Source organism: Macaca thibetana, chromosome 14, assembly GCF_024542745.1.
Source record: "Macaca thibetana thibetana isolate TM-01 chromosome 14, ASM2454274v1, whole genome shotgun sequence".
NCBI classification, from domain to species: domain Eukaryota; kingdom Metazoa; phylum Chordata; class Mammalia; order Primates; family Cercopithecidae; genus Macaca; species Macaca thibetana.
The window spans coordinates 18,137,242-18,165,008 of NC_065591.1; the positions used below are offsets into that span (position 1 = coordinate 18,137,242).

General features: G+C 51.8%; 3 protein-coding genes across 4 annotated transcripts in view; 2 read left to right on the forward strand and 1 right to left on the reverse strand.

Annotated features, from left to right (window-relative positions):
* The window catches only part of PTPMT1 (protein tyrosine phosphatase mitochondrial 1), a 212,582-nt gene extending 201,092 nt beyond the window's left edge, over positions 1-11,490 (reverse strand). The window contains exon 1 of one of the 2 annotated variants that reach the window (XM_050759198.1): positions 11,487-11,490. The gene's annotated coding sequence lies outside the window, so the exon portion shown is untranslated. Of the gene's footprint in view, positions 1-1,629; positions 1,635-11,486 lie in introns of those variants that run through there. The other variant, XM_050759197.1, reaches the window with a different exon arrangement.
* On the forward strand, positions 2-25,897 carry SPI1 (Spi-1 proto-oncogene). Its single transcript, XM_050759202.1, has 5 exons — positions 2-213; positions 2,795-2,891; positions 20,620-20,807; positions 21,634-21,796; positions 25,211-25,897. The coding sequence occupies exons 1-5, from the start codon at positions 169-171 to the stop codon at positions 25,528-25,530; spliced, it is 813 nt and encodes a 270-aa protein (XP_050615159.1). The 5' UTR covers positions 2-168; the 3' UTR covers positions 25,531-25,897.
* Positions 24,748-27,767, forward strand: part of ACP2 (acid phosphatase 2, lysosomal) — a 114,737-nt gene continuing 111,717 nt past the window's right edge. The window contains exon 1 of the mRNA XM_050759166.1: positions 24,748-24,757. The gene's annotated coding sequence lies outside the window, so the exon portion shown is untranslated. The remainder of the gene's footprint in view (positions 24,758-27,767) is intronic.

The following is a 27,767-nucleotide window of genomic DNA, read 5'->3' on the forward strand; positions in this document are numbered from 1 at the left end:
CAATGTCAAGGGAGGGGGCTCACGCAGGGCTCCTGTAGCTCAGGGGGCAGGCCTGAGCCCTGCACCCGCCCCACGACCGTCCAGCCCCCGACGGGGCACCCCATCCTGAGGGGCTCTGCATTGGCCCCCACCGAGGCAGGGGATCTGACCGACTCGGAGCCCGGCTGGATGTTACAGGCGTGCAAAATGGAAGGGTTTCCCCTCGTCCCCCCTGTGAGTACTGGGACTCCTCCACCAGCCCAACCCGTGGCCCTCGGACGCCTGCCTGCCTGCCCATGAACCCGCCAGCCCACCCGCTGCCCTCCTGGCTTGCTATCAGTGGGAAGTCAGGGTTTCCTCCCTGGAACTCCTGGCCTGAGACCCAGCGCGGGGGCCACTGGCTTCCTCGGAGCATGCCCTGGCGGGCTGAGGCCGGGCCCATGGTGGGGCTGTGATCGGTGGGGCCTGAACAGTTATTTATAGACAGGGCTTGGGTGGCAGGCGGAGGCCGGGGCTCCTGGGGAGGGTGCTGGGCTGAGGATGGTGAGGGCAGTGGTAGAGAGGTAGAGGAGAGAGATGGGGGGACTGGCTTGGAGGAGGCCGATCCCCTGGACAGGAAGGGGCTGAAGGCAGGAGGCAACAGGCAGAAGCCTTGGCCCATGGCCTTGGGGCTCCTGGACACCGAGGCTGATGGAACTCTGGGTCCCCAACACCCAGTCTGGGGCCTGGCACAGAGGACATGATTGTTGACCAAAGGGTCGGGGCCATAGGCCCACAAGGGGACCCACAGGAGACAGGGGCCGGTGCTGGAAAGGAGCCAGGAGTGGAGCTGAGGCAGTGCAGTTGAGGCTGGCCCCAGGGCTGGAGTTCAGGGAGAGGCGCGGCAGGGGACAGGGCTGGGACAAGGTCAGGACTGAGATTGGGGCTGGGTGGGACCTGGGGTGAGCATGTGACAAGTTTGAATGGGGGCTGAGGCTGGGACAAGGACAGGGACTAGATCTTGGGGGTGAAAAAGTGGGAACCCCAGGGGACCCTGAGAAGAGAAGCAGATCGCCACTGCTCCTCACTCTCAGTGACAGTTGCAGCCTGAGGCAGGTATCAGACCAGGGTCCCTCTGAGAGGACGCTTCTCCCTTTTCCCACCCCATGACCTCTCAGGAGTAGGGAGGCTTGAGGGGAGCCGGGAAGGGCTTGGCAGGATGCCCTCCTGACTCCACTTTCCTGGCCTAGAGGCAGCTCCCTTCCCCCACCGTGCCCCAGCTCAGAGCCACCCCAGGAGGCTGGGAGTCACCCCAGGCCTGACATCACACCAATCCGACCAGAGTCAGGCTGACATCCTGCATCGAGGCTGCACTACCTGGAAACCCAGAGGGGCAGGCTCAGTGCTGGGCTCCTGGCCTCCTCACTTGGCCAGACACAGGCAGGACCAGGCAGGACCAGCCAGCCCGCTGTGGCATCCACACCCTGACACCCCTTCCCACCTGGGACCACGAAGGGGGCGGCGCAGGCAGAGGGTGATGGAGGTTGTCTCAGGAAGAGCCAATTCTGCCTCAAGAAAGCCACAGGCCCACTGTCTCTGACCCCTGACCTCTCAATCCTGAACTCCAGGTGGAGCTGAACGGGTGGCAGAGCTCCTTGGGCCGTCCCTAGGCCCCCCAGCCCTCTCTGCAAGCTCCAGGGTCACTCTGAGTGTCTCCTGGTAGGGTGGGCTCCCAAGGCAGCCCCAGTCCCCCAAGCCCAGCCCTGAGGGCCACAGTGACTGTTGTGCAATCCTGGGCCACACACTGTGGGGGCGGGGAGGGCTGACTGTTGGGAAGGCTCCTGGGTGTGCACGGCCCTGTGTCTGTGCCAGCAGGGGGAGGAGGACAGGGAGGAGGGAGGAAGGGGGGGAGGAAGAGGAGGAGGAAAGGAGGAGGACAGGGAGGAGGGGGAAGAAAAGGAGGACAGAGGGTAGTGAGGAGGGGGAGGAGGAAGCAAAGGAGACAGGGTGGGGGTGGCGGTGAGGAGGGAAGGAGGAGGTTAGGGAGGACTCAGGAGGGAGAGTGAGGGGATCAAGGCCCTCCATGCACTCGGCCCCCAAGCCTGCCCCGGTGACCCCTGCACCAACCATCATGTGGACGGTCATTGTGGTGCCACTCTTGCCCAGGCTGTGTGAGAGGCATAGGTTGTGACAGTGGGACTGGGCAGGCGAGTGTGTGCTGTGCAGGTGAGTGTGCGGGTGGAATGTGAGTGGCTCTGGGGGTGTGAGTGTGTGTGTTGATGGCTGGAACGTGGTGTCATGTGAGTGTCAAGGAGACTGCGTGTGCGCATGAGCTGAGTGTACAATATCTCTGTGAGGTGGGTGACTTCTGGGTGGGTGTGAAGATGTGTGTGAGAGGAACAGTGTGCAGGCGCCTGCATCGGGGTGGGTGGGGGCTATGAGAGTGAGTCCACATGTGGGATTATGAGTGTGAGGGTGTCACAGGGATCGTGTGGACATGTGCATCAGTGTGACCAGAAGAGGGGTGTGGGATGAGGATGGGGGCACACAGCCATGAGTGTGAGTGTGAGCATGAGGTGGCTATGGGGAGTAGCCCAGCAGGGGGGGACCCTGGTCCTCTTCTGACCTCTGACCCCCAAGGTCCCTGTCACCCCTTTTCAGGCCTCCCGGGTCCCCTGCCCCACTCTCTGTCCCAATTCTAGGCAGAGGGAGGGCTGTAGGCCCAACGCAGTCATTGAGCCAAGGAAGGTGGTGGGGACCCAGCATGCGGGGGTGCTGCAGGCCTGGTTGGGGTCCCCCCACACAGTGCAGGCCCTGACACCTCCTCTCTCAGCAGCCATCGGAAGACCTGGTGCCCTATGACACGGACCTGTACCAACGCCAAACGCACGAGTATTACCCCTATCTCAGCAGTGATGGGGAGAGCCACAGCGGTGAGTACGGGGCCTGCCACGCCCCCACCCCCTGGCCCAGCCTGGGCTCCTGGGGTCTGGAGAGAGAAAAAGAAGAAATGATTCCCAGGACCTCTTTGGAATTCTGAGAATCAGATCCAGTTTGCTCTCAGGGGAAGTGAACCGCGGCATCCTTGCTGCACCCCCGTACCTGAACCTTCATTATGGAGCCTCTGCAGTGTGTCAAGGCGCAGGGTTCATTTCTTCTATGATTATCTGCTGGTTCTGTCCTTGTGGTCTTTCTTATACACAAGGAAACCGGCTTAGGGTGCTAGGAGACTTGCACAAGGTCACACGGCTGCTGGGTGGGACCCAGGTCTGTCCGCTCCAGGTCCTGTGCTTTGTCTTCTGCCCCTGCCTAACTACCCACCTCCTCCTCTCTGTTCTCGCACCTCCTCCTCTCTGTTCTCGTCACTCTCTTTGTCCCAAACTCCCACCGGCACACCCACACTCCCTGCCATGTGTGGTTGGCAGGGTTTCCTAACCGTGGCACTGTTGACTTTTGGGTGGGATGATTCCAGGGTGGGCTGTCCCAGGCACCGTGGGAAGCTAAGTGGCATCCTTGCTTTTACCTACCGCATGCCAGGGGCACGGCCAATCATGACAACCAAAAATGTCTCCACCCATTGGCAGATCCCCCCCGGGAGGCAAAATCACCCATAAGTGGGAACTGCTGGACCAAAGGAAACCCTATGGGGACCTCTTGTTCAGCAGAGGCCAAGGCCCCCAGTTTGCTGAGGTGGGAGGAAGAGGCCTGGGCCGGGGGTCCTTCTGTCTGTCCAGTCCTTCTGGGTCTGACTGTTCACCCCCTAGCCCAGCCTCCGTCCTGGAGCAAATTCAGGGGATGGGAGAGAGGCATTAGGTGCCTGGGACCTGAGCAGCGGGCTGTGGGAGGTTGCCCGAAGTGGATCTTGGCTTATTGATGTGGACATCTCTGACCCAAAGTGAGGCGGCCCAGTCAGTGAGTGAGTCGTCACTGTGGGGATTCCTCAGGGCGTCTGGGACCTGGGCAGACCAGCAACTGGGGTGTCTGCACCTCAGAGGGCAGAGGCCCACAGCCTAGGAAGGTGTCACTCCTGAAGGTCACCCCTGCGGCCAGTCATGCCTGTAGCTCCATTCTGCAGATACACCTGTGGCAGTCTCAACCTGATGGGCCCAGCTAGGGATCCACATGTGCCTGGTTCACATTTAGGGCCCCAGATTCATCCGGAACTCAGGCTGGAAGCCATATCCCGGGGGTAGGCGGATATGCCTCCAGACCATAGCTGAGAACGCACAGGCATCTTTTAGAATCTTTCAGGTCTAGAAAGCCTTTAAAATATCCTTTTTAATTCCTTCAAGCTTATTTGTAATTATATAAAAAACACATCCTCTCGGTGGAAAACCCAGGCAATGTAGAGAGAAAGTCCCCCTCCTCCAACTCCATCCCCAGCTCTCCCTACCAGGGTGAAGAGCCGGGTCTGCTGGACTCACAGACCGCGCACCCACCTCCCCAAGCAGTTCCAGGACTCCAGGAGGTCCTGCTGGGCCCCAGGACAGGCGCCCCCTGGTGGCTCAGGTCCCCACAAACAGTGCTGCCCAGCCTCCTCCATCAAGGACGCATTCTCCCTGGCCCCAATCCCTCTTCAGTTCACTGGGCTTGGGTGCATTTCCTTTGGGCTTTTTGCAGCCTCAGTTTTCCTTCCTGTAATATGAGGGCGCTGCCCACATAGCTGGAAACCAGTGAGCCTGGGGCTGGGCCTGATGGAGTGAGCGCTTTAGATAAATCATGTGTTTTCCTGGTTCAGGGCCCAAGCAGGTTCCTTATATCTGGGGTGGGGCTCTAGGAATGACTCCTGATTGGATGCCTGGGCACCCCGTTTTGGTCATGAACCCCCAATTCCTCCAGAAACTCCACCGGTGCTCCCAGGTATCCTCGGCCCTGGCCCTGTCCCACTGTTAATCATTGCCAATCAGGGCATTTGGGCTGTCCCTTTCTTTTTTTTTTTGAGACAGTCTTGCTCTGTTGCCCAGGCTGGAGTGCAGTGGCCCCATCTTGGCTCATTGAAACCTCTGCCTCCTGGGTGCAAGCAATTCTCTTGCCTCAACGTCTCAAGTAGCTAGGATTACAAGCGTGCACTACAATGCCTGGCTAATTTTTGTATTTTTAGTAGAGACAAGGTTTCACCATGTTGGCCAGGCTGCTCTCAAACTCCTGACCTCAAGTGATCCACTTGCCTCGGCCTCCCAAAGTGCTGGGATTACAGGTGTGAACCACCGCGCCTGGCCTGTCCCTTTTTTTTTTTTTTTTTTTTTTGAGATGGAGTCTTGTACTGTCGCCCGGGCTGGTGTGCAGTGTCATGATCTTGGCTCACTGCAACCTCTGCCTCCTGGATTCAAATGATTCTCCTGCCTCAGCCTCCCAAGTGGCTAGGATTACAGGCGCCTTCTACCACGCCCAGCTAATTTTTTGTATTTTTAGTAGAGACAAGGTTTCACAATGTTGGCCAGGCTGGTCTCGAACTCCTGACCTGGTGATCCACCTGCCTCGGCCTCCCAAAGTGCTGGGATTACAGGTGTTAGCCACCGCGCCCAGCCGGGCTGTCCCTTTCTATACCCGCTGGAAGGTATTGTCTGAAGACTCAACCATAGAGACCCCCACACACTTCTGTCAATTCCTGCACGTCCTCTTTGTCCACATTTTTAGCTACCAAAGCTTAGTGAAAAAGCTTTGACCCAGCCCTGACTCCATCACTCACCATTTGTGAAAACTTGGGGCAAGTAACATAACCTCTCTGAGCCCCTGTTTCCCCATTTATAAAACTGAGAGCATGAAAACACTTACCTCCTAGAGCTGTGATGATTCAGCGAGGTAAGGCACGTAATCTGTGAGGTACGGTAATGTGCAGAGGACAAGGCCTGTGCTAGCTTCACTGCATCCCCCAAGGCAGGAGGGACAAAGCGGCTGGGGAGTAGGAGAAGCACAGAGGGCTCTGTGAGAGACCAACTGGGTTGTTTTCTACTGACCCAGGGGGCAGCCAACCTGCCACCCACCCCCACATCCATGCACTCACCCTCCCATCCACCCACCTACTCGTCCATCCTGCCAGCCGCTTCCCATCTGGTCCACTTTTCCTCCCTATTCCATCCATTAAATAGTCTCTGAGTATATGCCATGTACCAGACACTGCTGTAGGCTCTGGGAAGTCCATGGTGAGCACCCAGACACAGCCACTGCTCTCACAGAGCTCACCCTCCAGCGAGGGGACGGGGACATAAAGAATCAGACAAACAGGCTGGGCGCAGTGGCTCATGCCTGTAATGCTAGCATTTTGGGTGGCCGAGGTGGGTGGATCACGAGGTCAAGAGATCAAGACTACCCTGGGTAACATGGTGAAACCTGGTCTCTACTAAAAATACAGGCGGTGGTGCCCACCTATACTCCCAGCTACTCAGGAGGCTGAGGCAGGAGAATCGCTTGAACCCAGGAGGTGGAGGTTGCAGTGAGCCAAGATCACGCCACTGAACTCCAGCCTGGTGACAGACAAAGCGAGACTCCAGCTCAAAAACAACAAAGAATCAAACAAACAGACTGTTTTCCACAGATGTAATGCAGATTGTCTACATGGGGGGCTGCTTTCATTTGAGTGGTCAGGGAAGGCCTTTGAGGTGGCAGCTGAGCTAAGAGAAGGAACTCGTAATTCATATGTGACCGTAGGTAGGGGAGAGGTATCCAAGGTCAAGGCAACAGAAAGTGCAAAGGCAGAAAGGACCCTGACAGAGGACCAGAGAGGCCAGTGAGCACAGGGCAGGGGACAGAAAGGGAAGCCAAAGGGGTCAGTGGCTCACGCAGGGCTCAAAGGCCATGGCAGGCGTTTGTATTTTATCATACACACAATGGGAAGCCACTGGAGAGTTCTGAGCTGGGAAATGACATGATCATGATCTGAATAACCTTCTGTGTATGTGTGTGTGCTGAAAATTTAAATACGTTTACAATTTTTTTTTTTTTTGAGACGGAATTTCGCTCTTGTTGCCCAGGCTGGAGTGCAGTAGTGCGATCTTGGCTCACTGCAACCTCTGGCTCCCAGGTTCAAGCGATTCTCCTGCCTCAGCCTCCTGAGTAGCTGGGATTACAGGTGTGCACCACCATGCCAAGCTAATTTTGTATTTTTTTAGTAGAGATGGCGTTTCACCATGTTGGCCAGGCTGGTCTCAAACTCCTGAGCTCAGGTGATCCTCCCGCCTTGGCTTCCCAAAGTGCTGGATTACAGGCATGAGCCACCACGCTTGGCCTTTTTTTTTTTTTTTTTTTTTTTTTTTTTTTTGAGATAGAGTCTCACTCTCACCTCAGCCTTCCGATTCACTGGGACTACAGGCACCTGCCACCATGCTCAGCTATTTTTTGTATCTTTTGTAGAGATGGGGTTTCGCTATGTTGCCCAGGCTGGTCTTGAACCTAGGCTCAAGCGATCTACCCACCTTGGCCTCCCAAAGTGCTAGAATTACACATGTGAGCCACTGCGCCTGGGCAAAATCTTCTAATTTTTATTTTTACATATTTTGGGGGTTTTATTTATTTTTTCAGATGGAGTCTCGCTCTGTCACCCAGGCTGGAGCGCAGTGACGCAATCTCGGCTCACTGCAACTTCTGCCTCCTGGGTTCGAGTTATTCTCCTGGCTGGGCACTGTAGCTCACACCTGTAATCCCAGCACTTTGGGAGGCCGAGGTGGGCAGATCATGAGGTCAGGAGATCGAGACCATCCTGGCTAACACAGTGAAACCCCATCTCTACTAAAAATACAAAAAAAATTAGCCGGGCTTGGTGACAGGCGCCTGTAGTCCTTGGGAGGCTGGGACAGTGTCTCAGCCAGGCACGGTGGCTCACACCTGTAATCCCAGCACTTTGAGATGCTGAGACAGGTGGATCACTTGAGGTCAGGAGTTCAAGACCAGCCCAGCCAACATGGTGAAACCCCATCTCTACTAAAAATAAAAAAATTAGGCCAGGCGCAGTGGCTCACGCCTGTAATCTTAGCATTTTGGGAGGGTGGAACACCTGAGAAGGGTGGATCACCTGAGGTCAGGAGTTTGAGACCAACCTGGCCAACATGATGAAACTCTGTCTTTACTAAAAATACAAAAATTAGCTGGGCGTGGTGGCACTTGCCTGTAGTCCCAGCTACTCAGGAGGCTGAGGCACGAGAATCACTCGAACCTGGGAGGCAGAGGTTGCAGTAAGCCAAGATCGCACCACCGCACTCCAGCCTGGGCAACAGAGTGAGACTTCCTCTCGAAAATTAAAAAAAAAAGGCAGAGTCTCACTTTTTCACCCAAGCTGGAGTGCAGTGGTGCAATCTTGGCTCACTGCAGCCTCTACCTATGGGGTTCAAGCAGTTCTCCTGCCTCAGGCCCCCATCTAGCTGGGACTACAGGTTTGTGCCACCATGCCTGGCTAATTTTTTTGTATTTTTTATAGAGATGGGGTTTCACCATGTTGCCCAGGCTGGGCTCGAACTCCTGGGCTCAGGCAATCCTCCCGCATCGGCCTCCCAAAGTGCTGAGATTACAAATGTGAGCCACCACATCCAGCCTAATTTTTAATTATTAAAGTAACAAATACTAACTGCAAAAACTTAAAACATACAACAGCATATCAAGTAACACATCCTCCTCTTTTCAATGCCATTTCCCACTGATAGAACCTTAGTTAATCCTTACAGACGTTTTATTGTGCATATACAATCCTAAGTGTTGGTAAGTATATATACATACTCATGTATATTTTATTCATTCAAAAATGGAATTTCATATCATGCCAGTCTGCATTTCTCCATGACATATGTAGCATATCAGAGATTGATAAAAGCTATTTTTCCAGTCTGTCTTTCTTTCTTCTTTTTTTTTTTGAGATGGAGTCTCACTCTGTTGCCCAGGCTGGATTGCAGTGGTGAGATCTCAGCTCACTGCAACCTCCACCTCCTGGGTTCAAGCAATTCTCCTGCCTCAGCCTCCTGAGTAGCTGGAACTACAGGCAAGTGCCACCACGCCCGGCTAATTTTTTACATTTTTAGTAGAGACGGGGTTTCACCGTGTTAGCCAGGATGGTCTCGATCTCCTGACCTTGTGATCCGCCCGCCTCGGCCTCCCAAAGTGCTGGGATTACAGGCGTGAGCCACCGTGCCCGGTCTCCAGTCTTTCTATTCGAGTGCTATGTAAACGTACAAATGAAGATGTGGAATAGAGACTTAGAGCATTACTTATTGGCAAACATTTATTGAGCGCCTTATTATTATTATTATACTTATTATTGAGTGTCAGGCAGCCTGATTTTTCAAAACAGCTTGATTTTTCAGTTTGAGATATATTTTATTTACTTATACAATCAGAATTCAACTATATTTTATTTACTTATACAATCAGAATTCAACTTTAGTCATTCACAACACACACTCACATTTTCCCACACATCCCCAATTCATTACTGTATATGGTAATATTTGTTAAATCAGTATTTGAATTTTCCATTGTTATGACTGTGTGGCTATTACTCAGCTGAGCCACACGGCGTCCTTTCTTCCTTTCTTTACCTGTACTTTCTCATCCCCATATTTCTTTTTCTTTCCTTTTTTTTTTTTTTTTTATGAGACAGAGTCTCGCTCTATTGCCCAGGCTGGAGCACAGTGGTGCAATCTCTGCTCACTGCAGCCTCAGCCTCCTGGGTTCAAGCGATTCTCCTGCCTCAGCCTCCCAAGTAGCTGGGATTACAGGCCCCCACCACCACGCCCAGCTAATTTTTGTATTTTTAGTAGAGATGGGGTTTCACCATGTTGGCCAGGCTGGTCTTGAACTCCTGACCTAGTGATCTGCCTGCCTCGGCCTCCCAAAGTGCTGGGATTACAGGCATGAGCCACTGCGCCCAGACTTTTTTTTTTTTTTTTTTTTTTTTGAGATGGTGTCTCTCTGTGTTGCCCAGGCTGGAGTGCAGTGGTACGATCTCGGCTCACAGCAGCCTCTGTCTCCCGGGTTCCAGCGATTCTCCTGCCTCCCAGGTAGCTGGGATTACAGGCGTGTGCCACCATGCCCGGTTAATTTTTATATTTTTAGACACGGGGTTTCACCATGTTGGCCAGGCTGGTCTCGAACTCCTGACTTCAGGCGATCTGCTGGCCTCAGTCTCCCAAAGTGCTGGGATTACAGGCATGAGTCACTGTGCCCGGGCCTCACCCCCATATTTCTGAGGGGCAATGTAGCAAGGAGATAAGAACCCTTCTTCTGAAACCAGGCTGCTGAAACTCATCCCCCATCTCCTCCATTGCTATCCGGGGGACCATGGGCAAGATCTCCAACCTCTCTGTGCCTCAACTTCTTCATAACAACACCAACTTCACAGGACTGCTGTAAGGACTGAACGAGCTACTGTATGTCAAGTGCTTAGAACAGTGCCTGGAAATAGCAAATGTTTTGTACAGATTTGTTATCATGGTTGCCTCCTAAGAAAGGGTGTGTGGGAGGTGAGGTTTTTGTTGTGGTGGTGATGGTTTTATTTTGTGTTTTGCCTCATGTCTTTTATTCTATGCTGTCACTTGATTAATCACAGTTTGGCTGTGTATGGAAATCTAGGTTGAAAATAATTTTTTCCCTTCAAAATTTGAAAGCATTTTTCTACTGTCTTCTGGTTACTAGAGTTTTTCCTATGAAGTCTGATGCCACTCCATATTCTTTTAAATTTCTTTCATAATTAACCTAGCTTTTTGTTTGTTTCATTTGCTTTTTTTTTTTCTTTTTCTTTCTCTCTCTCTCTTTTGTTTTCTTTCTCTGGAAGTTTTTAGTATCTTCTCCCAATGCCTCATGGTTCAACTGAATAAGCTTTTTAAAAGGTCACTCTGGGTGGAGAGCAGATGGAAAGGAGGCGAGAATAGGAGCTGGAAAAAAGAACATTGAGGAAACTATTGGAATAATCCAGGAAAGAGATGCTTGTGACCTGGACAAGGCAACAGAGACAGAAAGGGGGGGACAGATTCAAGATAGATTTTGAAGGGCTCACAGGATTTGCTATTGTTTATTACTTTTTGTTTATTTCTTTGCTTTTTTGAGACAGAGTCTCACTCTGTCACCCAGGTAGGAGTGCAGTGGAGTGATCTCAGCTCACTGCAATCTCTGCCTCCTGGGATCAAGTGATTCTTATGCCTCAGCCTCCCGAGTAGCTGGGATTACAGGCATGCACCACCACACCTGGCTAATTTCTTTTGTGTGTATTTTTAGTAGAGACGGGTTTCACCATGTTGACCAGGCTGGTCTTGAACTCCTGACCTCAGGTGATCCACCTGGCTCAGCCTCCCAAAGTGCTGGGATTACAGGAATAAGCCACCGTGCCCAGCCTATTACTTTTAAATTGTGGTAAAATACACATAACATTAACCACTTTTTTTTTTTTTTTTTTTTTTTTTTTTACCATCTTAACCATTTCTTTACATTTTAAGTGTATAGTTCTATGATATTAAATATATTCACGTTATCATCACCATCCATCTCTATAATTCAACTTGCAAAACAGAGACTCTGTATTCAATAAACAACAACTCCTCATTTTCCCTCCCCCCAGCCTCTGGCAGCTACCATTCCACTTTCTGTCTCTATGAATTTGACTATTCTAGGTACCCCACATGAGTGGAATCATACAGTATTTGTTCTTTTATGCCTTCATTTAGCATAACGTTCTCAAGGTTTACCCATTTACCCATGGTGTAGCACGTGTCAGCATTTCCTTCATCTTTTTATTTTATTTTATTTTATTTTTTGAGATAGAGTCTCGCTCTGTTGCCCAGGCTGGAGTGCAGTGACGTGATCTCGGCTCACTGCAAGCTCTGCCTCCCGGGTTCATGCCATTCTCCTGCCTCAGCCTCCTGAGTAGCTGGGATTACAGGTGCGTGCCACCACACCTGGCTAATTTTTTTGTATTTTTAGTGGAGACAGGGTTTCACCATCTTGGCCAGGCTGGTCTTGAACTCCTGACCTCGTGATCCACCTGCCTCGGCCTCCCAAAGTGCTGGAATTACAGGCGTGAGCCACCGCGCCCGGCCTTCCTTCATCTTTAAGGTTGAATCATATTCCATTGCATGCGTGCACCACATTTTGTGTACCCAGCCATCTCACACTTGGGGTGCTTCTGCCGTTTGGCTATTGTGAAGAAAGCTGCTATGAAGAAGGGTGTGGAAAGACCCTGTTTTCAGTTTTTTTGGATATATACTCAGAAGTAGGATTGCTAGATCATATGCTAATTCTATTTTTATTTTTATTTTTTTGAGACGGAGTCTCACCCTGTCACCCAGGCTGGAGTACAGTGGCGTGATCTCAACTTACTGTAACCTCTGCCTCCCAGGTTCAAGTGATTCTTCTGTCTCAGAATCCTGAGTAGCTGGGATTACAGGTGTCCACCACCATGCCTGGGTAATTTTTGTATTTTTAGTAGAGACAGGGTTTCACCATGTTGACCAGGCTGGTCTTGAACTTGTGACCTCAGGCAGTCTGCCCGTCTCGGCCCCAGGTACCTTGCCTGGGCTGCCACCCACTTGCCTGGCCCTGTTGTTGTCAGCCCCGCAGGAAACACGGGCTGTCTACCGGCAGCTCTGACTAGAATGTGCTCCCCACTCAGGTTGCCTCTTCAGATGCCACCAATATTGAGGCTTCCATCAGAGAGGAGGACAGCTTCTATGTCATAAATGGTCACAAATGGTGGATCACAGGTATTTGGCCTAAAATGCACTTTTCAAATGCACATCAGGGAGTCTGCACTGATAGGCACACCTCTCAATGCCTGGGAGGAGCCTCTGCTTTTTCAAGTTGACACAAAGGAGATTCTGTCACTTAGCGCCCCCAGCAGAGGCAGCTGGGAGAATAGGAGGGCTATTTTTAGTTTTATTAAAAATTAAATCATCGGCCAGGCGCGGTGGCTCACACCTGTAATCCCAGCACTTTGGGAGGCCGAGGCAGGCGGATCACGAGGTCAAGAGATCGAGACCATCCTGGCTAATACAGTGAAACCCCATCTCTACTAAAAATACAAAAAATTAACTAGGCGTGGTGGCGGGTGCCTGTAGTCCCAGCTACTCGGGAGGCTGAGGTAGGAGAATGGCGTGAACTCGGCAGGCAGAGCTTGCAGTGAGCCGAGATTGCCCAACTGCACTCCAGCCTGGGTGAGAGCAAGACTCTGTCTCAAAAAAAAAAAAAAAAAAAAAAAAAAAAGAAATTAAACCATCATCTATTTCCCATAGTGGCTGCATCATTTTACATTTGCAACAGTATACAAGTATCCTAATTTTTCTGCACTTTCACCAACACTTGTTATTTTCTTTCTTTTTTCTTTTTTTTTCTTTTTAACTAGTAGCTATCCTAATGAGTATGGTGGAATTTGCTATCTACGATAGGATTTTTTTTTTTTTTTTTTTTTTGAGGCAGGGTCTCACTCTTGCCCAGACTGGAGTGCAGTGGTGTGATCTTGGCTCACTGCAACCTCCACCTCCCAGGCTCAAGTGATTCTCCTGCCTTAGCCTCCCAAGTAGCTGGGATTACAGGTGCACACCACCACGCCTGGCTACTTTTTGTATTTCTAGTAGAGATGAGGTTTCACCATGTTGGCTAGGCTGGTCTCGAACTCCTGACCTCAAATGATCCACCCACCTCGGCCTCCCAAAGTGCTGGGATTACAAGCGTGAGCCACCATGCCTGGCCTACAATAGGATTGATGAAGAAAAGAGAGTTCCAAAATGTGAATTCTATCCATCCATCCATCCATCCATCCATCCAATTTCCATATACTTCTTCATCCTTTCATAGCACTATCTATCTACCCATTCATTAATTTATTCACACACCCATCTAATCATCCACTTAGCCATCTTTCCAACTGTCCTTCCCTCTACCTACCAAGCCCTCCCTCTACCTACCAAGCCCTCCATCTTGCACCAGCCTATCTGTCTAATAGGCAATATGCCAGGCACATTGCTGGATGCTGTGGAATGAATAAAACACAGGTTCTACAAGATCCATCTTTGTAACAAGGGAAAGAATTAAAACTCTAATAATTAGAATCCAAGGTAGAGAGTAACAAGTGCCATGAAACCTTCAGTTGTCTATTCTCTGAGCCTGTTTCTTTCTTTTTTCTTTTTTCTTTTTTGAGACAGCGTTCCACTCTTGTCATCCAGGCTGGAGTGCAATGGTGCGATCTTGGCTCACTGCAACCTCCGACTCCTGGGTTCAAGCGATTCTCCTGACTCAGCCTCCCGAGTAGCTGGGATTACAGTCACCTGCCACCACGTCCAGCTAATTTTTTTCTATTTTTAGTGGAGACAGGGTTTCACCATGTTGGCCAGCCTGGTCTTGAACTTCTGACGTCAGGTAATCCACCTGCCTCGACCTCTGAGCCTGTTTCTACGTCTGAATAATTTTCAGGAGAGGCTGGGCTTCGGGAGCCCTAGTCTAGTGGTCTATGATCTTCTGAGAAGGTTTTTTTCTTGGCCCCTCCTTTCTTGATTCCTCATCTTTCTTCTCTGTTTTGATCACACTTTTGTTCCCCTGGGAAGAGCCCAGGGCTTCAGGCTGGAGGTTCTGTTCTGAGGAGATAAGGTCAGCTGAATGACACTTAAGGCTTGACATTTTTTGTGGGGTTGTTTTGAATATGATTTTATTTTTATACTCATGACGTACAGGTGTTAGTGACACCAAAAAACTGAGTAAGACTAGGGATGTGTGGGTAGGACTTTGGCCCCAGATTGAGAACTGGTTTAGAGCGAGGAAATGAGAGATGAAGATGAATGGGTCATTTCTGGCTGGCTGGATGATAGCTGGATGGATAATGGTTCCATGATGAATGGATGGATGAAGGATGGGTGGACGATGGGGGAATCATAGATGGATGTAGGTTGGATGAAGAATGACAGGTGATGGGTAATGATGGTGGATAAAAGTAGCCATTAAAATCTCTCAGTGTTGGCTGGGCACAGTGGCTCATGCCTGTAATCCCAGCACTTTGGAAGGCCAAGGCAGGCAGATCACAAGGTCAGGAGTTTGAGACTGGCCTGGCCAACATGGTGAAACCCCATTTCTACTGAAAATACAAAAATTAGTCGGGCGGGGTGGCATGCGCCTATAGTTGCAGCTACTTGGGAGGCTGAGGCAGGAGAATCACTTGAACCCAGGAGACAGAGGTTGCAGTGAGCCAAAATGGTGCCACTGCACTCCAGTCTGGGTGACAGAGTGAGACTCCATCTCAAAAATACAAAATAAAAAATCTCTCGGCGTCACCACAGGTCTTACTTAAATTTTTCATTAATCATCTTGTTTCTCAGCGGTGATATGGTGTAGTGGTAAGATTTCAGTCCTTGGGGTCAGATACAGGTGGGTTTGGGTCCTAATTCTATCAATATCTGCTTCAAAGGACTTAACTTCTCTGAGACGTAGATTCCTTCCACGCAAAAGACAGATTATACTGTAGTGGCCACTTCCTGAGAGCTAGGGTTAGGATTAAATGAGATAATGTGGATTGAACACTTAGCACAGTGTCTGGTGTATAAAAAATACATTAAAAGCTAACTTTTGTTGATCATTTGATCAAAAAGGGATTGAGATCTACTGCGTGTTGGGTGCCTATCAATCTGTAGAAGTGAGGGTCTGGAGCCACGTCCAAGTGTTATGCAAATGACATTATATTCTTTCTAGGAGCTGAGAGTCACGCTAAGGGGGCATGTGGGTGACTCCCGAATGTGTGGTCTGGGTGGCCCAGTGAAGGGACACAAAGAAATAAAGCAATTTGTTCTCGAAGAGTCATCCGGAAATGAGGTCTGAAGAGCCCAGGAGTGCTGACCTCTGCACTAGGAAGGATTCCTTGTATTGTGTTCTCACAGAGGGCTCCATATTTGGAATAGTTCTGCCTACCAGACAGTATTTATTACATAATTGCCTGAGCACTAAATCATGGGTAAAGGCGAGGTAGCCATTGGACCTTCTGAAACCTTAATTGTAGTTCGGGAGTCTCTGTTGCAGCCTTCAGGAGACCCCGGGTGGAATTCCAGAGTTTTCGTGAGCACAAAACTTCCTTGGGTGGTTTTAGATGCAGATTCCCAGCTCCCCTTAGTGCTTCTGCTTCAGTGGGTCTCCAGCAGGACCCCACATTTACAGGCTTTTCCAGCCTCTCCAAGTGACCGATGAAGGTGAACTGAGACCAGCTTTGGGAAATGCTGGCCTCAGACTGGGACCACCACAGCAAGGTCATAGGTCTAAAGTGGAGCTAGAACAGAGGTGGGGGTGGGGAGGAAAACAGAGCAGTTGGGTGCCTCTTACCCCATACCTATGGAGTGCATGCACTCAGGGTGCCTCCAGCCCTGGAGTGGGAGTGGGTTCGGGCATGGGGGTTTGATAGGCAGGATCCATACGGCATTATACCAGGGCACTCCAACTTGGGCAGGGGAAGGCAAAAATGGGCAGAACCAGGAGTGAGGCTGAAGCAGGGATCAACAACTGGAGAGGAATCCTCTCACCAAATCCCAGAGCCCCAGGACAGCCTCCGCACTAAAGAGCAGAGCAAACTCTCCCACAGCGAGGAGAGTTTCAGGATCTTGTTAGCTCACTGCAAGATGAAAATGCAAATTAAGTTTTGTTTTGTTTTCGCTTCAGGTTTAGATAATTTTGCAGAGGAGAGTCTCAGAGGTTTTTTTTTTTTTTTTGAGACCGAGTCTTGCTCTGTTGCCCAGGCTGGAGTGCAATGGCGTGATCTCGGCTCACCACAACCTCTGCCTCCCTTGGTTCAAGGGATTCTGCTCCCTCAGCCTCCTAAGTAGCTGACATTACAGGCACCTGCCATCACGCCCAGCTAATTTTTGTATTTTTGTAGAGACGGGTTTTCGCTATGTTGGCCAGGCTGGTCTGGAACTCCTGACCTCAGGCGATCTGCCCACCTTGGCTTCCCAAAGTGCTTAGATTACAGGCGTGAGTCACCACGCCTGGCCTGAGAGGCTTCTTAAGAGGCTAGGATTCGGCTGGGCTTGGTGGCTCATGTCTGTAACAAAACCATTTTGGGAGGCTGAGGTGGGAGGATTACTTGAGCCCAGGAGCTGGAGGCAACATAGTGAGATTCCATCTCAATTTAAAAAGAGATTTTTTAATTTTTTTGGGATGGAGTCTCACTCTGTCACCCAGGACAGAGTGCAGTGGTGTGATCTTGGCTCACTGCAACCTCCGCCTCCCAGGTTCAAGTGATTCTCCTGCCTCAGCCTCTCAAGTAGCTGGGACTACAGGCGCCCACCATCATGCCCAGGTAATTTTTTTATTTTCAGTAGAGACGGGGTTTCATCACGTTGGCCAGGTTGGTCTCGAACTCCTGACCTCATGTGATCCGCCCACCTCGGCCTCCCAAAGTGCTGGGATTACAGGCATGAGCCACTGTACCTGGCCTAGAAAGACATTTTTATTTTTAAAAAGAGGCAATAATTCATTCATTCATTCAGGAAATGTTTGTCGAGTGTCTACTCTACTTAAGCACTGGGAATACAGAGGTGAACAAAACCAGTCCCTGCCCTCATGAATGCCATGCTTGGGCTTCAACTGCAGTGACAACATGGTCCCCTGAAATTATTTCTCTGGGCCATTGACTAAGGTGGCCAGGAGCAGGGAGAACAAGAGGAAAGAAACATGTATTAAAAGCGTTTGCTCTATGCTTGCTCAAGTGCTAATCCAGGCTTTTTTTTTTTTTTTTAGTTAAAAAAAATTTTTTGTAAGCCCCTCCACTGCACTCCAGCTTGGGCAACAGAGTGAGACATCACCTCAGAAAAAAAAAAAAAAGAGAGAGAGAGAGAGAGAGAGAGAGAGACAGGGTCTCACTCTGTCACCCAGGCTGCAGGCAGTGATGTAGTCATAGCTCACTGCAGCCTCAAACTCCTGGGCTCAAACGCTCTTCTCGTATCAGCCTCCCAAGTAGCTGGGACTACAGGTGTGTGCCACCATGTCTGGCAAATATAAAAAATTTTTTTGCCGGGTGCGGTGGCTCAAGCCTGTAATCCCAGCACTTTGGGAGGCCGAGATGGGCGGATCACGAGGTCAGGAGATCGAGACCATCCTGGCTAACACGGTGAAACCTCGTCTCTACTAAAAATACAAAAAACTAGCCGGGCGAGGTGGCGGGCGCCTGTAGTCCCAGCTACTCGGAGGCTGAGGCGGGAGAATGGCGTAAACCCGGGAGGCGGAGCTTGCAGTGAGCTGAGATCCGGCCACTGCACTCCAGCCTGGGCGACAGAGCGAGACTCCGTCTCAAAAAAAAAAAAAAAAAAAAAAAAATTTTTTTGTAGAGATAGGGTCTCACTATGTTGCCCAGGCTGGTCTCAAACTCCTGGGCTGAAGTGATCCTCCCTCTCCAGCCTCCTGAGTAGCTGGGATTATAGGTGTAACCTCACTCAGTGGGAATCTACGCTCTTTAGAATAAACTATTATTATTATTAATAATAATAATGATAATGATGAAGTTAATGTTTATCAAGGTCTTACTTTGTGTCAAGTTCTAGTCTAAGCACTTTGCAAGCAATAGGTCATTTGCTTCTCAAAACAAGCCTGTGAGATGGGTATAACTGTTAGCTCCATTTAAGAGATGAGGACACTGAGGCTTGGAGAAATAGAATGACCTGCCCATTGTCACACAGTGGTAAATGGCAGAGCCAGAACTGGAACCCAGTTCTGCGTTTCTCTCCTCTCTGCCATGTGGCTTCCTAAAGGTGGGAGTCTGGGCTGTCTGGACTGTGGGGCCAAATAATTATACATGTAGACAGGGCCTCAGTAACTACCCAGGTGCATTTCTGACTTTTAGACTGGGGAATGAGAGGCTCGGGGAGAAAAAAACGTCTTGTCCACAGTCACACTGCAAAACCACCACTGAGCAGGTTTAGAAAGCGAGTACTCTGAGATCCAGTCCGGAACCAAAAATCATCATTGTGGCCAGGTGCGGTGGCTCAAGCCTGTAATCCCAGCACTTTGGGAGGCCGAGATGTGTGGATCACCAGGTCAGGAGATCGAGACCATCCTGGCTAACACAGTGAAACCCCGTCTCTACTAAAAAAAATACAAAAAACTAGCCAGGCAAGGTGGCGGGCGCCTGTAGTCCCAGCTACTTGAGAGGCTGAGGCAGGAGAATGGCGTAAACCTGGGAGGCGGAGCTTGCAGTGAGCTGAGATCACGCCACAGCACTCCAGCCTGGGTGACAGAGCAAGACTCCCTCTCAAAAAAAAAAAAAAAAAAAAAAAAAAAAAAATCATCATTGTCTATTAGGGATGTGTGAGTAGGTGTTTGTGTGAGAGAGAAAGAGAGAGGCAAGCAGACAGACACGTGTACACCTGTGTACACATGTACACACACACACGCACGCATGGCTGGTGGTGGACTTGTCCCAGAGACACAGTCTGGACTTGAAGTCTCATAGGCTCCCTCTTTGGCCCACATGAGACAGCCGATCTTGTCACTTTATTACCACATTTCACTTTGGACCCCGAATTGTACCCAGGAAGTCCCACAGATGTGTGGCAGTTTTTGTTCCTGGAAAATGTGCTCATGCTGAAGATCTTCCCCAGTTCCAAGACTTTCAGTGGCATGGGGCTATTCTCTGGACTTGAGTCCACTCCACCGCAGACTCTCAAGGGACCCACAGGGGGTTTTCCAGGAAAGTCTCAGGTCCCAGGAACTTCACGGGAACACAGGTGCCACTGCCTAAGGTCATGGCTTTGAAGAGGAAGGGCCACCGTGTGCCTGGACAAGTTCTGGTGTGTGAGGAATGTCAGCCCTATGACTTTGCTGTCACACCTTGGCCATGTGACAAGGCTGTGAGTGTGTGTGTGTGTGAGAGAGAGAGAAACTGTGGGCAGCCAGGGAGCTCAGGAACCCGTGGGAGGTTTCTTTTTTTAATTTTTTTTTGAGACAGAGTCTCGCTCTGTCACCCCAGGCTGGAGTGCAGTGGCGTGATCTCAGCTCACTGCAACCTCCACCTCCTGGTTCAAGCGATTCTCCTGCCTCAGCCTCCTGAGTAGCTGGGATTACAGGCGCCCACCACCACGCCCGGCTAATACTTTGTATTTTACTAGAGATGGGATTTCACCACATTAGCCAGGATGGTCTCCATCTCCTGACCTCATGATCCGCCCATCTCGGCCTCCCAAAGTGCTGGGTTTACAGGCATGAGCCACCGCGCCCAGCCCCGGCCGGGAGATTTTAACAGGATGGGAGGGGAATCAACTTTCCCTGAGGGCCAGCTCTGGTGCAAGGTGTTTTACAAATGTGTACTCATTTGTATCCTCCCAATAACTGTGATCCCCATTTTACAGGCAACTCAACTGAGGTTAGAGAGGCCACACATATGCATGAGGTCACACAGCAAGTAAACGGCAGAGCCAGGATTAGACGCTCAGTCTGTGTGACTGCATGGGAATCAGGATGGAATTGCTGAGAACACGAGCTTTGCTTCAGCCCTGAGTCCTGGCTCTGACCTGCATGCTTTTGACCTTGGGCATGCTATAGCCGCTCAAAGCCTCAGTGTCCTTATCTATAAAATGCAGTCCTAGAGTAACCATGCAGGTGGCGAGCGTTAAATGAGATGGTTAGGCCCCATATGGCCTGGCAGTATTATTTAATGTTATTACAACCTTTTCCTGCCCTGCCCAACCCTGAGCTCACCCCACACTGCCTGGCTGTCCCCCACAGACCATTACTGGGACTTCCACCCCCACCACGTGCACAGCGAGTTCGAGAGCTTCGCCGAGAACAACTTCACGGAGCTCCAGAGTGTGCAGCCCCCGCAGCTGCAGCAGCTCTACCGCCACATGGAGCTGGAGCAGATGCATGTCCTCGACACCCCCATGGTGCCACCCCATCCCAGTCTTGGCCACCAGGTGCGTGCCACCGCCTGCCCCGTCCCCCAGGAGACTGCCAGGCCTGTGGTGGGGCCCGGGAGCTTCACAGGAAGCTGACACAGGCTCTTACCCAACTCGGCTTCCTGCCCCACAGCGCCAACGGCGGCTGGAGCCCCAACGGCTGCTGCCTGACCCCCCGAGTGACCTCGTGACCCCACACCCCTTATCTCATCTCACCCCGAGTATGGACAGACCCCAGATAATTCTTGCACCTCACCGAGCCTCCCCACCCCAACGCCTTGTTGTGAGCCCTCGTGGGCCTCACTGTCTTCCACCCCCATTCACTTGCCCTCATGGATCCCACACCAAGTCACTGAACATGTCTACTGACCCTGCCTCTCCCCAGTGACCCTCCCTACTGACCCTAATCTGAATCAGTGACCTCTGCTGACCTCTACCACCCCTACTGGCCTCCAGGGTCCCTCCACCACTCATCACCCCACCTATCAAACCCCCTTCCAGACCCAATGCACCAGCCCCCAGCACCAGCCCACTGTGGGCCCACATAACACCTCAGCAGGGAGGGGAGCAAGCCACCGCTTCCCCGGTGCCCACAGCCCTAAACCAGGAGGCCCAGCTGGGAGGGCTGGGTGGGCTGGATGTCAGCACCCCTCGCCCCACAGCCTGCACCCTATGTGCAGCGCCTCAACTGGCCCCACTTTTCCCTGGCCTTCCTCCAGTCTCCTGTGCCTGCCATTGTCCCCTGCCTTCTGCACTCCTTCTCTCCCCAGCTAACCTCCCTCCCAGCCCCTCTGAGCTGTAAGCTGGCCCTTCCTGACTCTGATCTCCTTCCCCCACCGTCCAGGTCTCCTACCTGCCCCGGATGTGCCTCCAGTACCCACCCCTGTCCCCAGCCCAGCCCAGCTCAGATGAGGAGGAGGGCGAGCGGCAGAGCCCCCCACTGGAGGTGTCTGACGGCGAGGCAGACGGCCTGGAGCCTGGGCCTGGGCTCCTGCCTGGGGAGACAGGTGGGGCATCTGGCCCTCCACCCTGGCCCCAACCCTGGCTGTGTCTGTGCCCTCCCCCACCCAGCCAGGCCAACTGACCCAGCAGCCATGCCGCCGAGTTGCGTGTGTGTGTGTGCATGTTTGCCAATGTATGTGTTTTGTGGGGCTATCTGTGGCCGTCTCTATGTGTGTGTGTGTGTGTGTATCTGCTGTGAGTGCATACAGGCATCTCCATGAAGTGTGCCAGGTGTGTATGTCTCTGTGCCATGAGTGTGTGTAGATCTGGGTGTGTGTGAGCAAGTGTGCAGAGTGAGTGTGTGTGTGAACAGATGTAGGCAGGTGCATGTGTGCAAGTGGCTGAGTGGGTGTGTGAGAAGGTGAATGTGAGAGCTGGTGTGGATGAGAGTGGGTGTGGCCATGTTTGTGTGTATCAGCATATGAATGTATTTCAGTGTGTGTGAGTGGTTGTGTGCACGTGTGTGAGGTGTGCATGTATGATCATGTCAGTGGGTGTCAGCAGTGTATGGGTATGTGTGTGTGAGCAGGGATGTGAGCATGGTATATGTGAGTGGGTGTGAGCAGGCGTGAGTGATATGTGTGAGTGGGGGTATGACAGGTGTGTGAGCAAGTGTGTGTGTGAATGTGTATATAAGCAGGGATGTGTGTGATATAGGTGAGTGTGTGAATGGGCATGAGTGTGTAGGTGTCAGTGGATGTGTGAGTGGATGTGAACATGTTTGAGGGTGTATGTAAGCAGGTGTGTGTGAGCAGGAAGGTGTGAGCTGGGGTGTGTGAGTATGTATGTGTATATGTGAGCAGGTTTGTGCATGTACGTGAGTGGATATGTGTTTTAGCATGTGTGAGCATGTGTGTGTTCTTGTGCGTGAGCAGGTGTATGTGGGGGGTGAGGGCATGCTTGAGCACCTGGGTGTGTGAGTGGGTGTGCATGTGAGTAGGTGTGCGAACGTGTGTGTGTGAGACAGAAGATATATGAATGAGTGTGTGAGAATGGGTGTGAGTGGGCTGGGCATGGTGGCTCATGCCTGTAATCCCAGCACTTGGGAGGCTGAGGCAGGCGGATCACCTGAAGTCAGGTGTTTGAGACCAGCCTGGCCAACATGGCGAAACCCCGTCTCTACTAAAAAAAACGAACATTAGCTGGGCGTGGTGGTGAATGCCTGTAATCCCAGCTACTTGGGAGGCTGAGACAGGAGAATTGCTTGAACCCGGGAGGCGGAGGTTGCAGTGAGCCAAAATCATGCCATTGCACTCCAGCCTAGGCAATAAGAGCAAAACTCAGTCTCAAAAACAAGAGAATGGGTGTGAGCAGATGTGACATGTGAGCTTGTGAGCAGGTGTGTGAGCTGCTGAGTGGGTGTGAGAGCAGAATGTGTGTGAGCATGAGTGTGCAAGTGGGTGTCTGGTTGTGTGTGAACAGGTGTGTAAGCATGCAAGTGGGTGTGTATGAGTAGAATGTGTGTGCATGCGTGAGCAGGTGTGAGTGAGGTGCAAGTAAGTGGTGTGAAATATGAGTGAGCAGGTGTCAATGAGGTGTGAATGAGCTGGTGTGAGCATTGTGAGTGCATGTGTGAGCAACTGTGAGGTGTGAGCAAGCCTGTGAGCAGGAATGTGTGAGGTGTGTGTGATGTGTGTGTGTGTGGGTGTGTGGGCTGGTGTGAGCAACTGTGAGGTGTGAGCAAGCCTGTGAGCAGGAATGTGTGAGGTGTGGGCATATAAGGTGTGAGCATGTGTGTGTGGGTATGTGTGGGCTGGTGTGTGAGTGGGTGTGATTGAGAGATGTGACCATGTGTGTGAGGTGTGATTATGTGTGAGGTGTGAGCATGTGAGTGGGTGTGAATGTGTGACATGTAAGCATGAGTGGGTATGTGTGAGGTGTGAGCATGTATGAGGTGTGAGCATGTCTGTGAGCATGAGCGTGTGAGCATGTGTGTGTGAGAGACGTAGTGTGAGGTATGAGTGTGAGTTGTATGAACAGGTGAGCATGTGAGCAAGTGTGAGTGGGTGTGTGTGAGTGAATGGTGTGAGGTGTGTGTGAGCATAAGTGTGTGAGCAGGGGCATGTGTGTGGGTAATGTGATGTGTGTGAGGTCTGTGTGTGCAAATATGTGTGTGAGCAGGTGTGGGCAGGTGTGACCATGTGTGAGTGGGTAGGTGTGTGTGTGAATGGTGTGAGGTATGTAAGCATGCGTGTGCTGAGCAGAGGCTTGTGTGTGTGAGGGTTAGCAATGTGAGGTGTGAGGGTGAGCAATGTGAGATGTGTAAGCAGGTGTGTGTTTGTGCAAGCATATATAAACAGGTGTGATTATGAGACCTGGTGTGAGGTGTATGAGCAGGCGTGTGAGCACATGAGTGTGTGAGACCTGGTGTGAGGTGTATGTGTGAGTGGGTGTGACTGGGCATGTGTATAAGTGTGAGAAGATGCATTGTGTGGGTGTGACCGTGCATCTGGGGGTGTGAGTAGGTCTGAGTGTGTGTGCATGTGAGTGGGTGCATTGCATGTGTTTGTGTGCATGTGAGTGGGTGTGAATGAGGTGTGAGCATGAGTGGGTGTGAGTGGGGTGTGAATGGGTTGTGAATGTGTAAGCAGATGTAGTGTGTGGGTTTGAGCATGCAGGTGGCTGCAAGCGTGCGAGTGGGTGTGTCATGTGGGTGCCAGTGTGTGGGCATGTTAGTGAATGGGTGTGTTTGTGTGCATATGTGTGGGTGTGAGCAAGTGCATTGTGTGGGTGTGTGTGAGCAAGTTTGAGTGGGTGTGTCGTGTGTGAGAGCAGATAGTGTGAATGTGCAAGTGGGTGGGTTATGTGGGTGCAATCAGGTGTGTGAGCGGGTGTGAGGGTGTGGGTGCATTGCACAAGCATGTGTGTGAGCATGTGGGTGTGAGTCTGTGTGAGCATGTGCATTGTGTGGGCGTGTGTGAGCATGTGTGAGCATTGTGTGTGCGTGTGAGTAGGTATGAGTGGGGGTATGTGTGAGCAGGTGTGTGGGTGTGAGCATGTGAGTGGGTGCACTGTGAGCATGAGCGTGAGTGGGAGAAGGTGCGCTGTGTGAGCACGTGTGTAAGTGGCAGTGGGCGTGGTGTGTATGGGTGCAAGCAGGTGTGGCTGAGTGGGTGCGTTATGTGGGTGTGTGAGCATGTGTATGCGACTGGTGCATTGTGTGGGTGCGAGTGTGTGTGCATAGGGGTGTGTGAGTGCGTGTGTGAGTGGGTGTGTGTGAACGGTTGTGTGTAGGCCAGAGGCTGTTTGTGTGTGTGAGTGTGGGTGCGCTGTGTGTGCACGCCCGGCGCGGGCTGGGGCAGCCGTTCTCCTGCCCTTCCTGGCCACCCCGTCCCCGGGTCCCCGTGTGTGCGCAAGGCGGTGGGGGCGGCTCCCATGTGGGCCCCCGGGCCCCCTCCCACCGGGCCCTCCCCCCGCAGGCAGCAAGAAGAAGATCCGTCTGTACCAGTTCCTGTTGGACCTGCTCCGCAGCGGCGACATGAAGGACAGCATCTGGTGGGTGGACAAGGACAAGGGCACCTTCCAGTTCTCGTCCAAGCACAAGGAGGCGCTGGCGCACCGCTGGGGAATCCAGAAGGGCAACCGCAAGAAGATGACGTACCAGAAGATGGCGCGCGCGCTGCGCAACTACGGCAAGACGGGAGAGGTCAAGAAGGTGAAGAAGAAGCTCACCTACCAGTTCAGCGGCGAAGTGCTGGGCCGTGGGGGCCTGGCCGAGCGGCGCCACCCGCCCCACTGAGCCCGCAGCCCCCGCCGGGCCCCGCCAGGCCTCCCGGCTGGCCATAGCATTAAGCCCTCGCCCGGCCCGGACACAGGGAGGACGCTCCCGGGGCCCAGAGGCAGGACTGTGGCGGGCCGGGCCTCGCCTCACCCGCCCATTCCCCCCACTCCAGCCCCCCTCCACATCCCGCTTCGCCTCCCTCCAGGACTCCGCCCCGGCCCCGGGAGGCCACCTGGGCGTCAGACCCCACCGGGGCAACCTTGCTGAGGACGACCCGGGGTACTTCCTTGGGAGTCTCAAGTCCATGTGTAAATCAGATCTCCCCTCTCACCCCTCCCACCCATTAACCTCCTCCCAGAAAACAAGTAAAGTTATTCTGAATCCATCCTCTTGCAGCACGGAGTCTCTTTTAAAATTTGTTGTACACCTCTTCTGGCCCGTGTGTGCTGCGACGTCTCTCTTTTTGTCATTTGCCCATCGGGTGTTTACTGAGGAGTGTACCCAATGCTGGACCCTGGGAACATGAGGACCAATGACACAGCCGCCTGACCAGGAGTTAGAGTTTGGTGGAAAGAACAAGTCCTCGATTGTGATGAGGGGAACAGATCCTATTTAAAAGCTCTCTACTCCTGGTGGTAGTTGTTGGTTTTAAGCCTTGATGAGGTTTGAACTCATTTGATGATGATGATGATGATGATGATGACCATAGCAACAACATTGGATTTTCTGGTCAATTAGTACCTGCCAACCTTGAGATGTGGAGTCTAATATCACTCTATAGAATGGGAAACTGAGGCTTGTAGAGGTCAAATTATTTCCCCAAGGTCACAGCCACTGAGTGGCCAAGTTGGATCACACTCCAGGTCTGTCCCCGACACGTCAACATGGAATAGGAGGCTTCGCTTATGTGGAAGAGGATACTCTTCAGCATTCCAAGGACAGGACTTAAGCCCCAAAGCTCCTGTGGGCCACACAGCATTCTCATGAGCTGCACGCCTAGCAGGACTTTAGACCCAGGTGAATCCCTGGGGGGACCCCCAGGGTCTGTTTGCTTTCCAGCTCCTCGCCACAGCAGGGGAGAAACAGACCGAGCTGAGCAGAGAAGCCTGTGAGTCCTGTGTTTTCCTTCAAGAAGTGGCAGTAGACAGCACGGGAGTGAGAGGCTTCCCAACGCTGTCAGAGACCTCAGGGAACCCAGATTCTGGGGTCATCACCGTAGCGGCAAATGCCCCTCCACACCTCCTCACCCCCAGAGGGCTCACTGCAGCCCAACCCTGCAGCTCCCTAGTCCTACTTCAGGGCCACAAGAGAAGGCAAAATGGTGTTGTGTCTTCATTATTCTATTTTTATTTTTATTTTTTTTTTGAGACAGGGTCTTACTTTGTTGCCCAGGCTGGAGTGCAGTGGCACGAACACGGCTCACTGCAGCACTGACCCCCTGGGCTCAAGCGATTCTCCGGCCTCAGCCTCCCCAGTAGCTGGGACGACAGGTGTGCGTCACATGCCTGACTGATTTTTGTATTTTTTGTAGAGATGGGGTTTCATCATGTTGCCCAGGCTGGTCTCGAACTCCTGAGCTCAAGTGATCTGCCTGCCTCGGCCTCCCCAAAGTGCTGGGATTACAGGCGTGAGCCATTTCGCCCAGCCCATTTTTATTTTATTATTATTTTTTGAGACGGCGTCTCACTCTGTCACCCAGGCTGCAGTGCAGTGGTGCGATTTTGGCTCACTGCAACCCTGAACTCCTTGGACTCAAGCAATCCTCCCCCCTCAGCCTCCTGGGTAGCTGATACTACAGGTCCACACCACCACACCTGGCTAATTTGTGTGTATTTATTTTATTCTTTATTTTTTTAGTAGAGGTGGGGTTTGCCATGTTGCCCAGGCTGGTCTCAAACTCCTGACCTCAAATAATCTGCCCGCCTCAGCCTCCCAAAGTGCTGGGATTACAGATGAGCCATCACACCCGGCCTAACATTTTAAAAATTATAAACCAACCTCATACGTGTGACAATCCTGTGCAGTGGGTGCTGCTATCACCTGCCCTGCTTTACAGATGAGGAAACCAGGTGCTTTGAGATTAAAGAGATGGCAGTGCCAGGACTCAGAGTCACCCTGGCCCCAGGGTCTGTGGACATGACCACCGCCTGAACTGCCCGCAAGGATGTTCCTGACCCATTAGCCTTAGGGTTATGGGCCCAGCATGCTCCCACCGTACAATTTGCTGTAAGAGGGACACACACAGGGCTTGGGGG

Coding starts and splice junctions, on each gene's coding strand:
- SPI1 (XM_050759202.1), top strand. CDS start 169: ATGTTACAGGCGTGCAAAATGGAAGGGTTTCCCCTCGTCCCCCCT. Junction 214..2,794: donor GGTTTCCCCTCGTCCCCCCT/GTGAGTACTGGG, acceptor CTCTCTCAGCAG/CCATCGGAAGACCTGGTGCC. Junction 2,892..20,619: donor TGATGGGGAGAGCCACAGCG/GTGAGTACGGGG, acceptor TGTCCCCCACAG/ACCATTACTGGGACTTCCAC.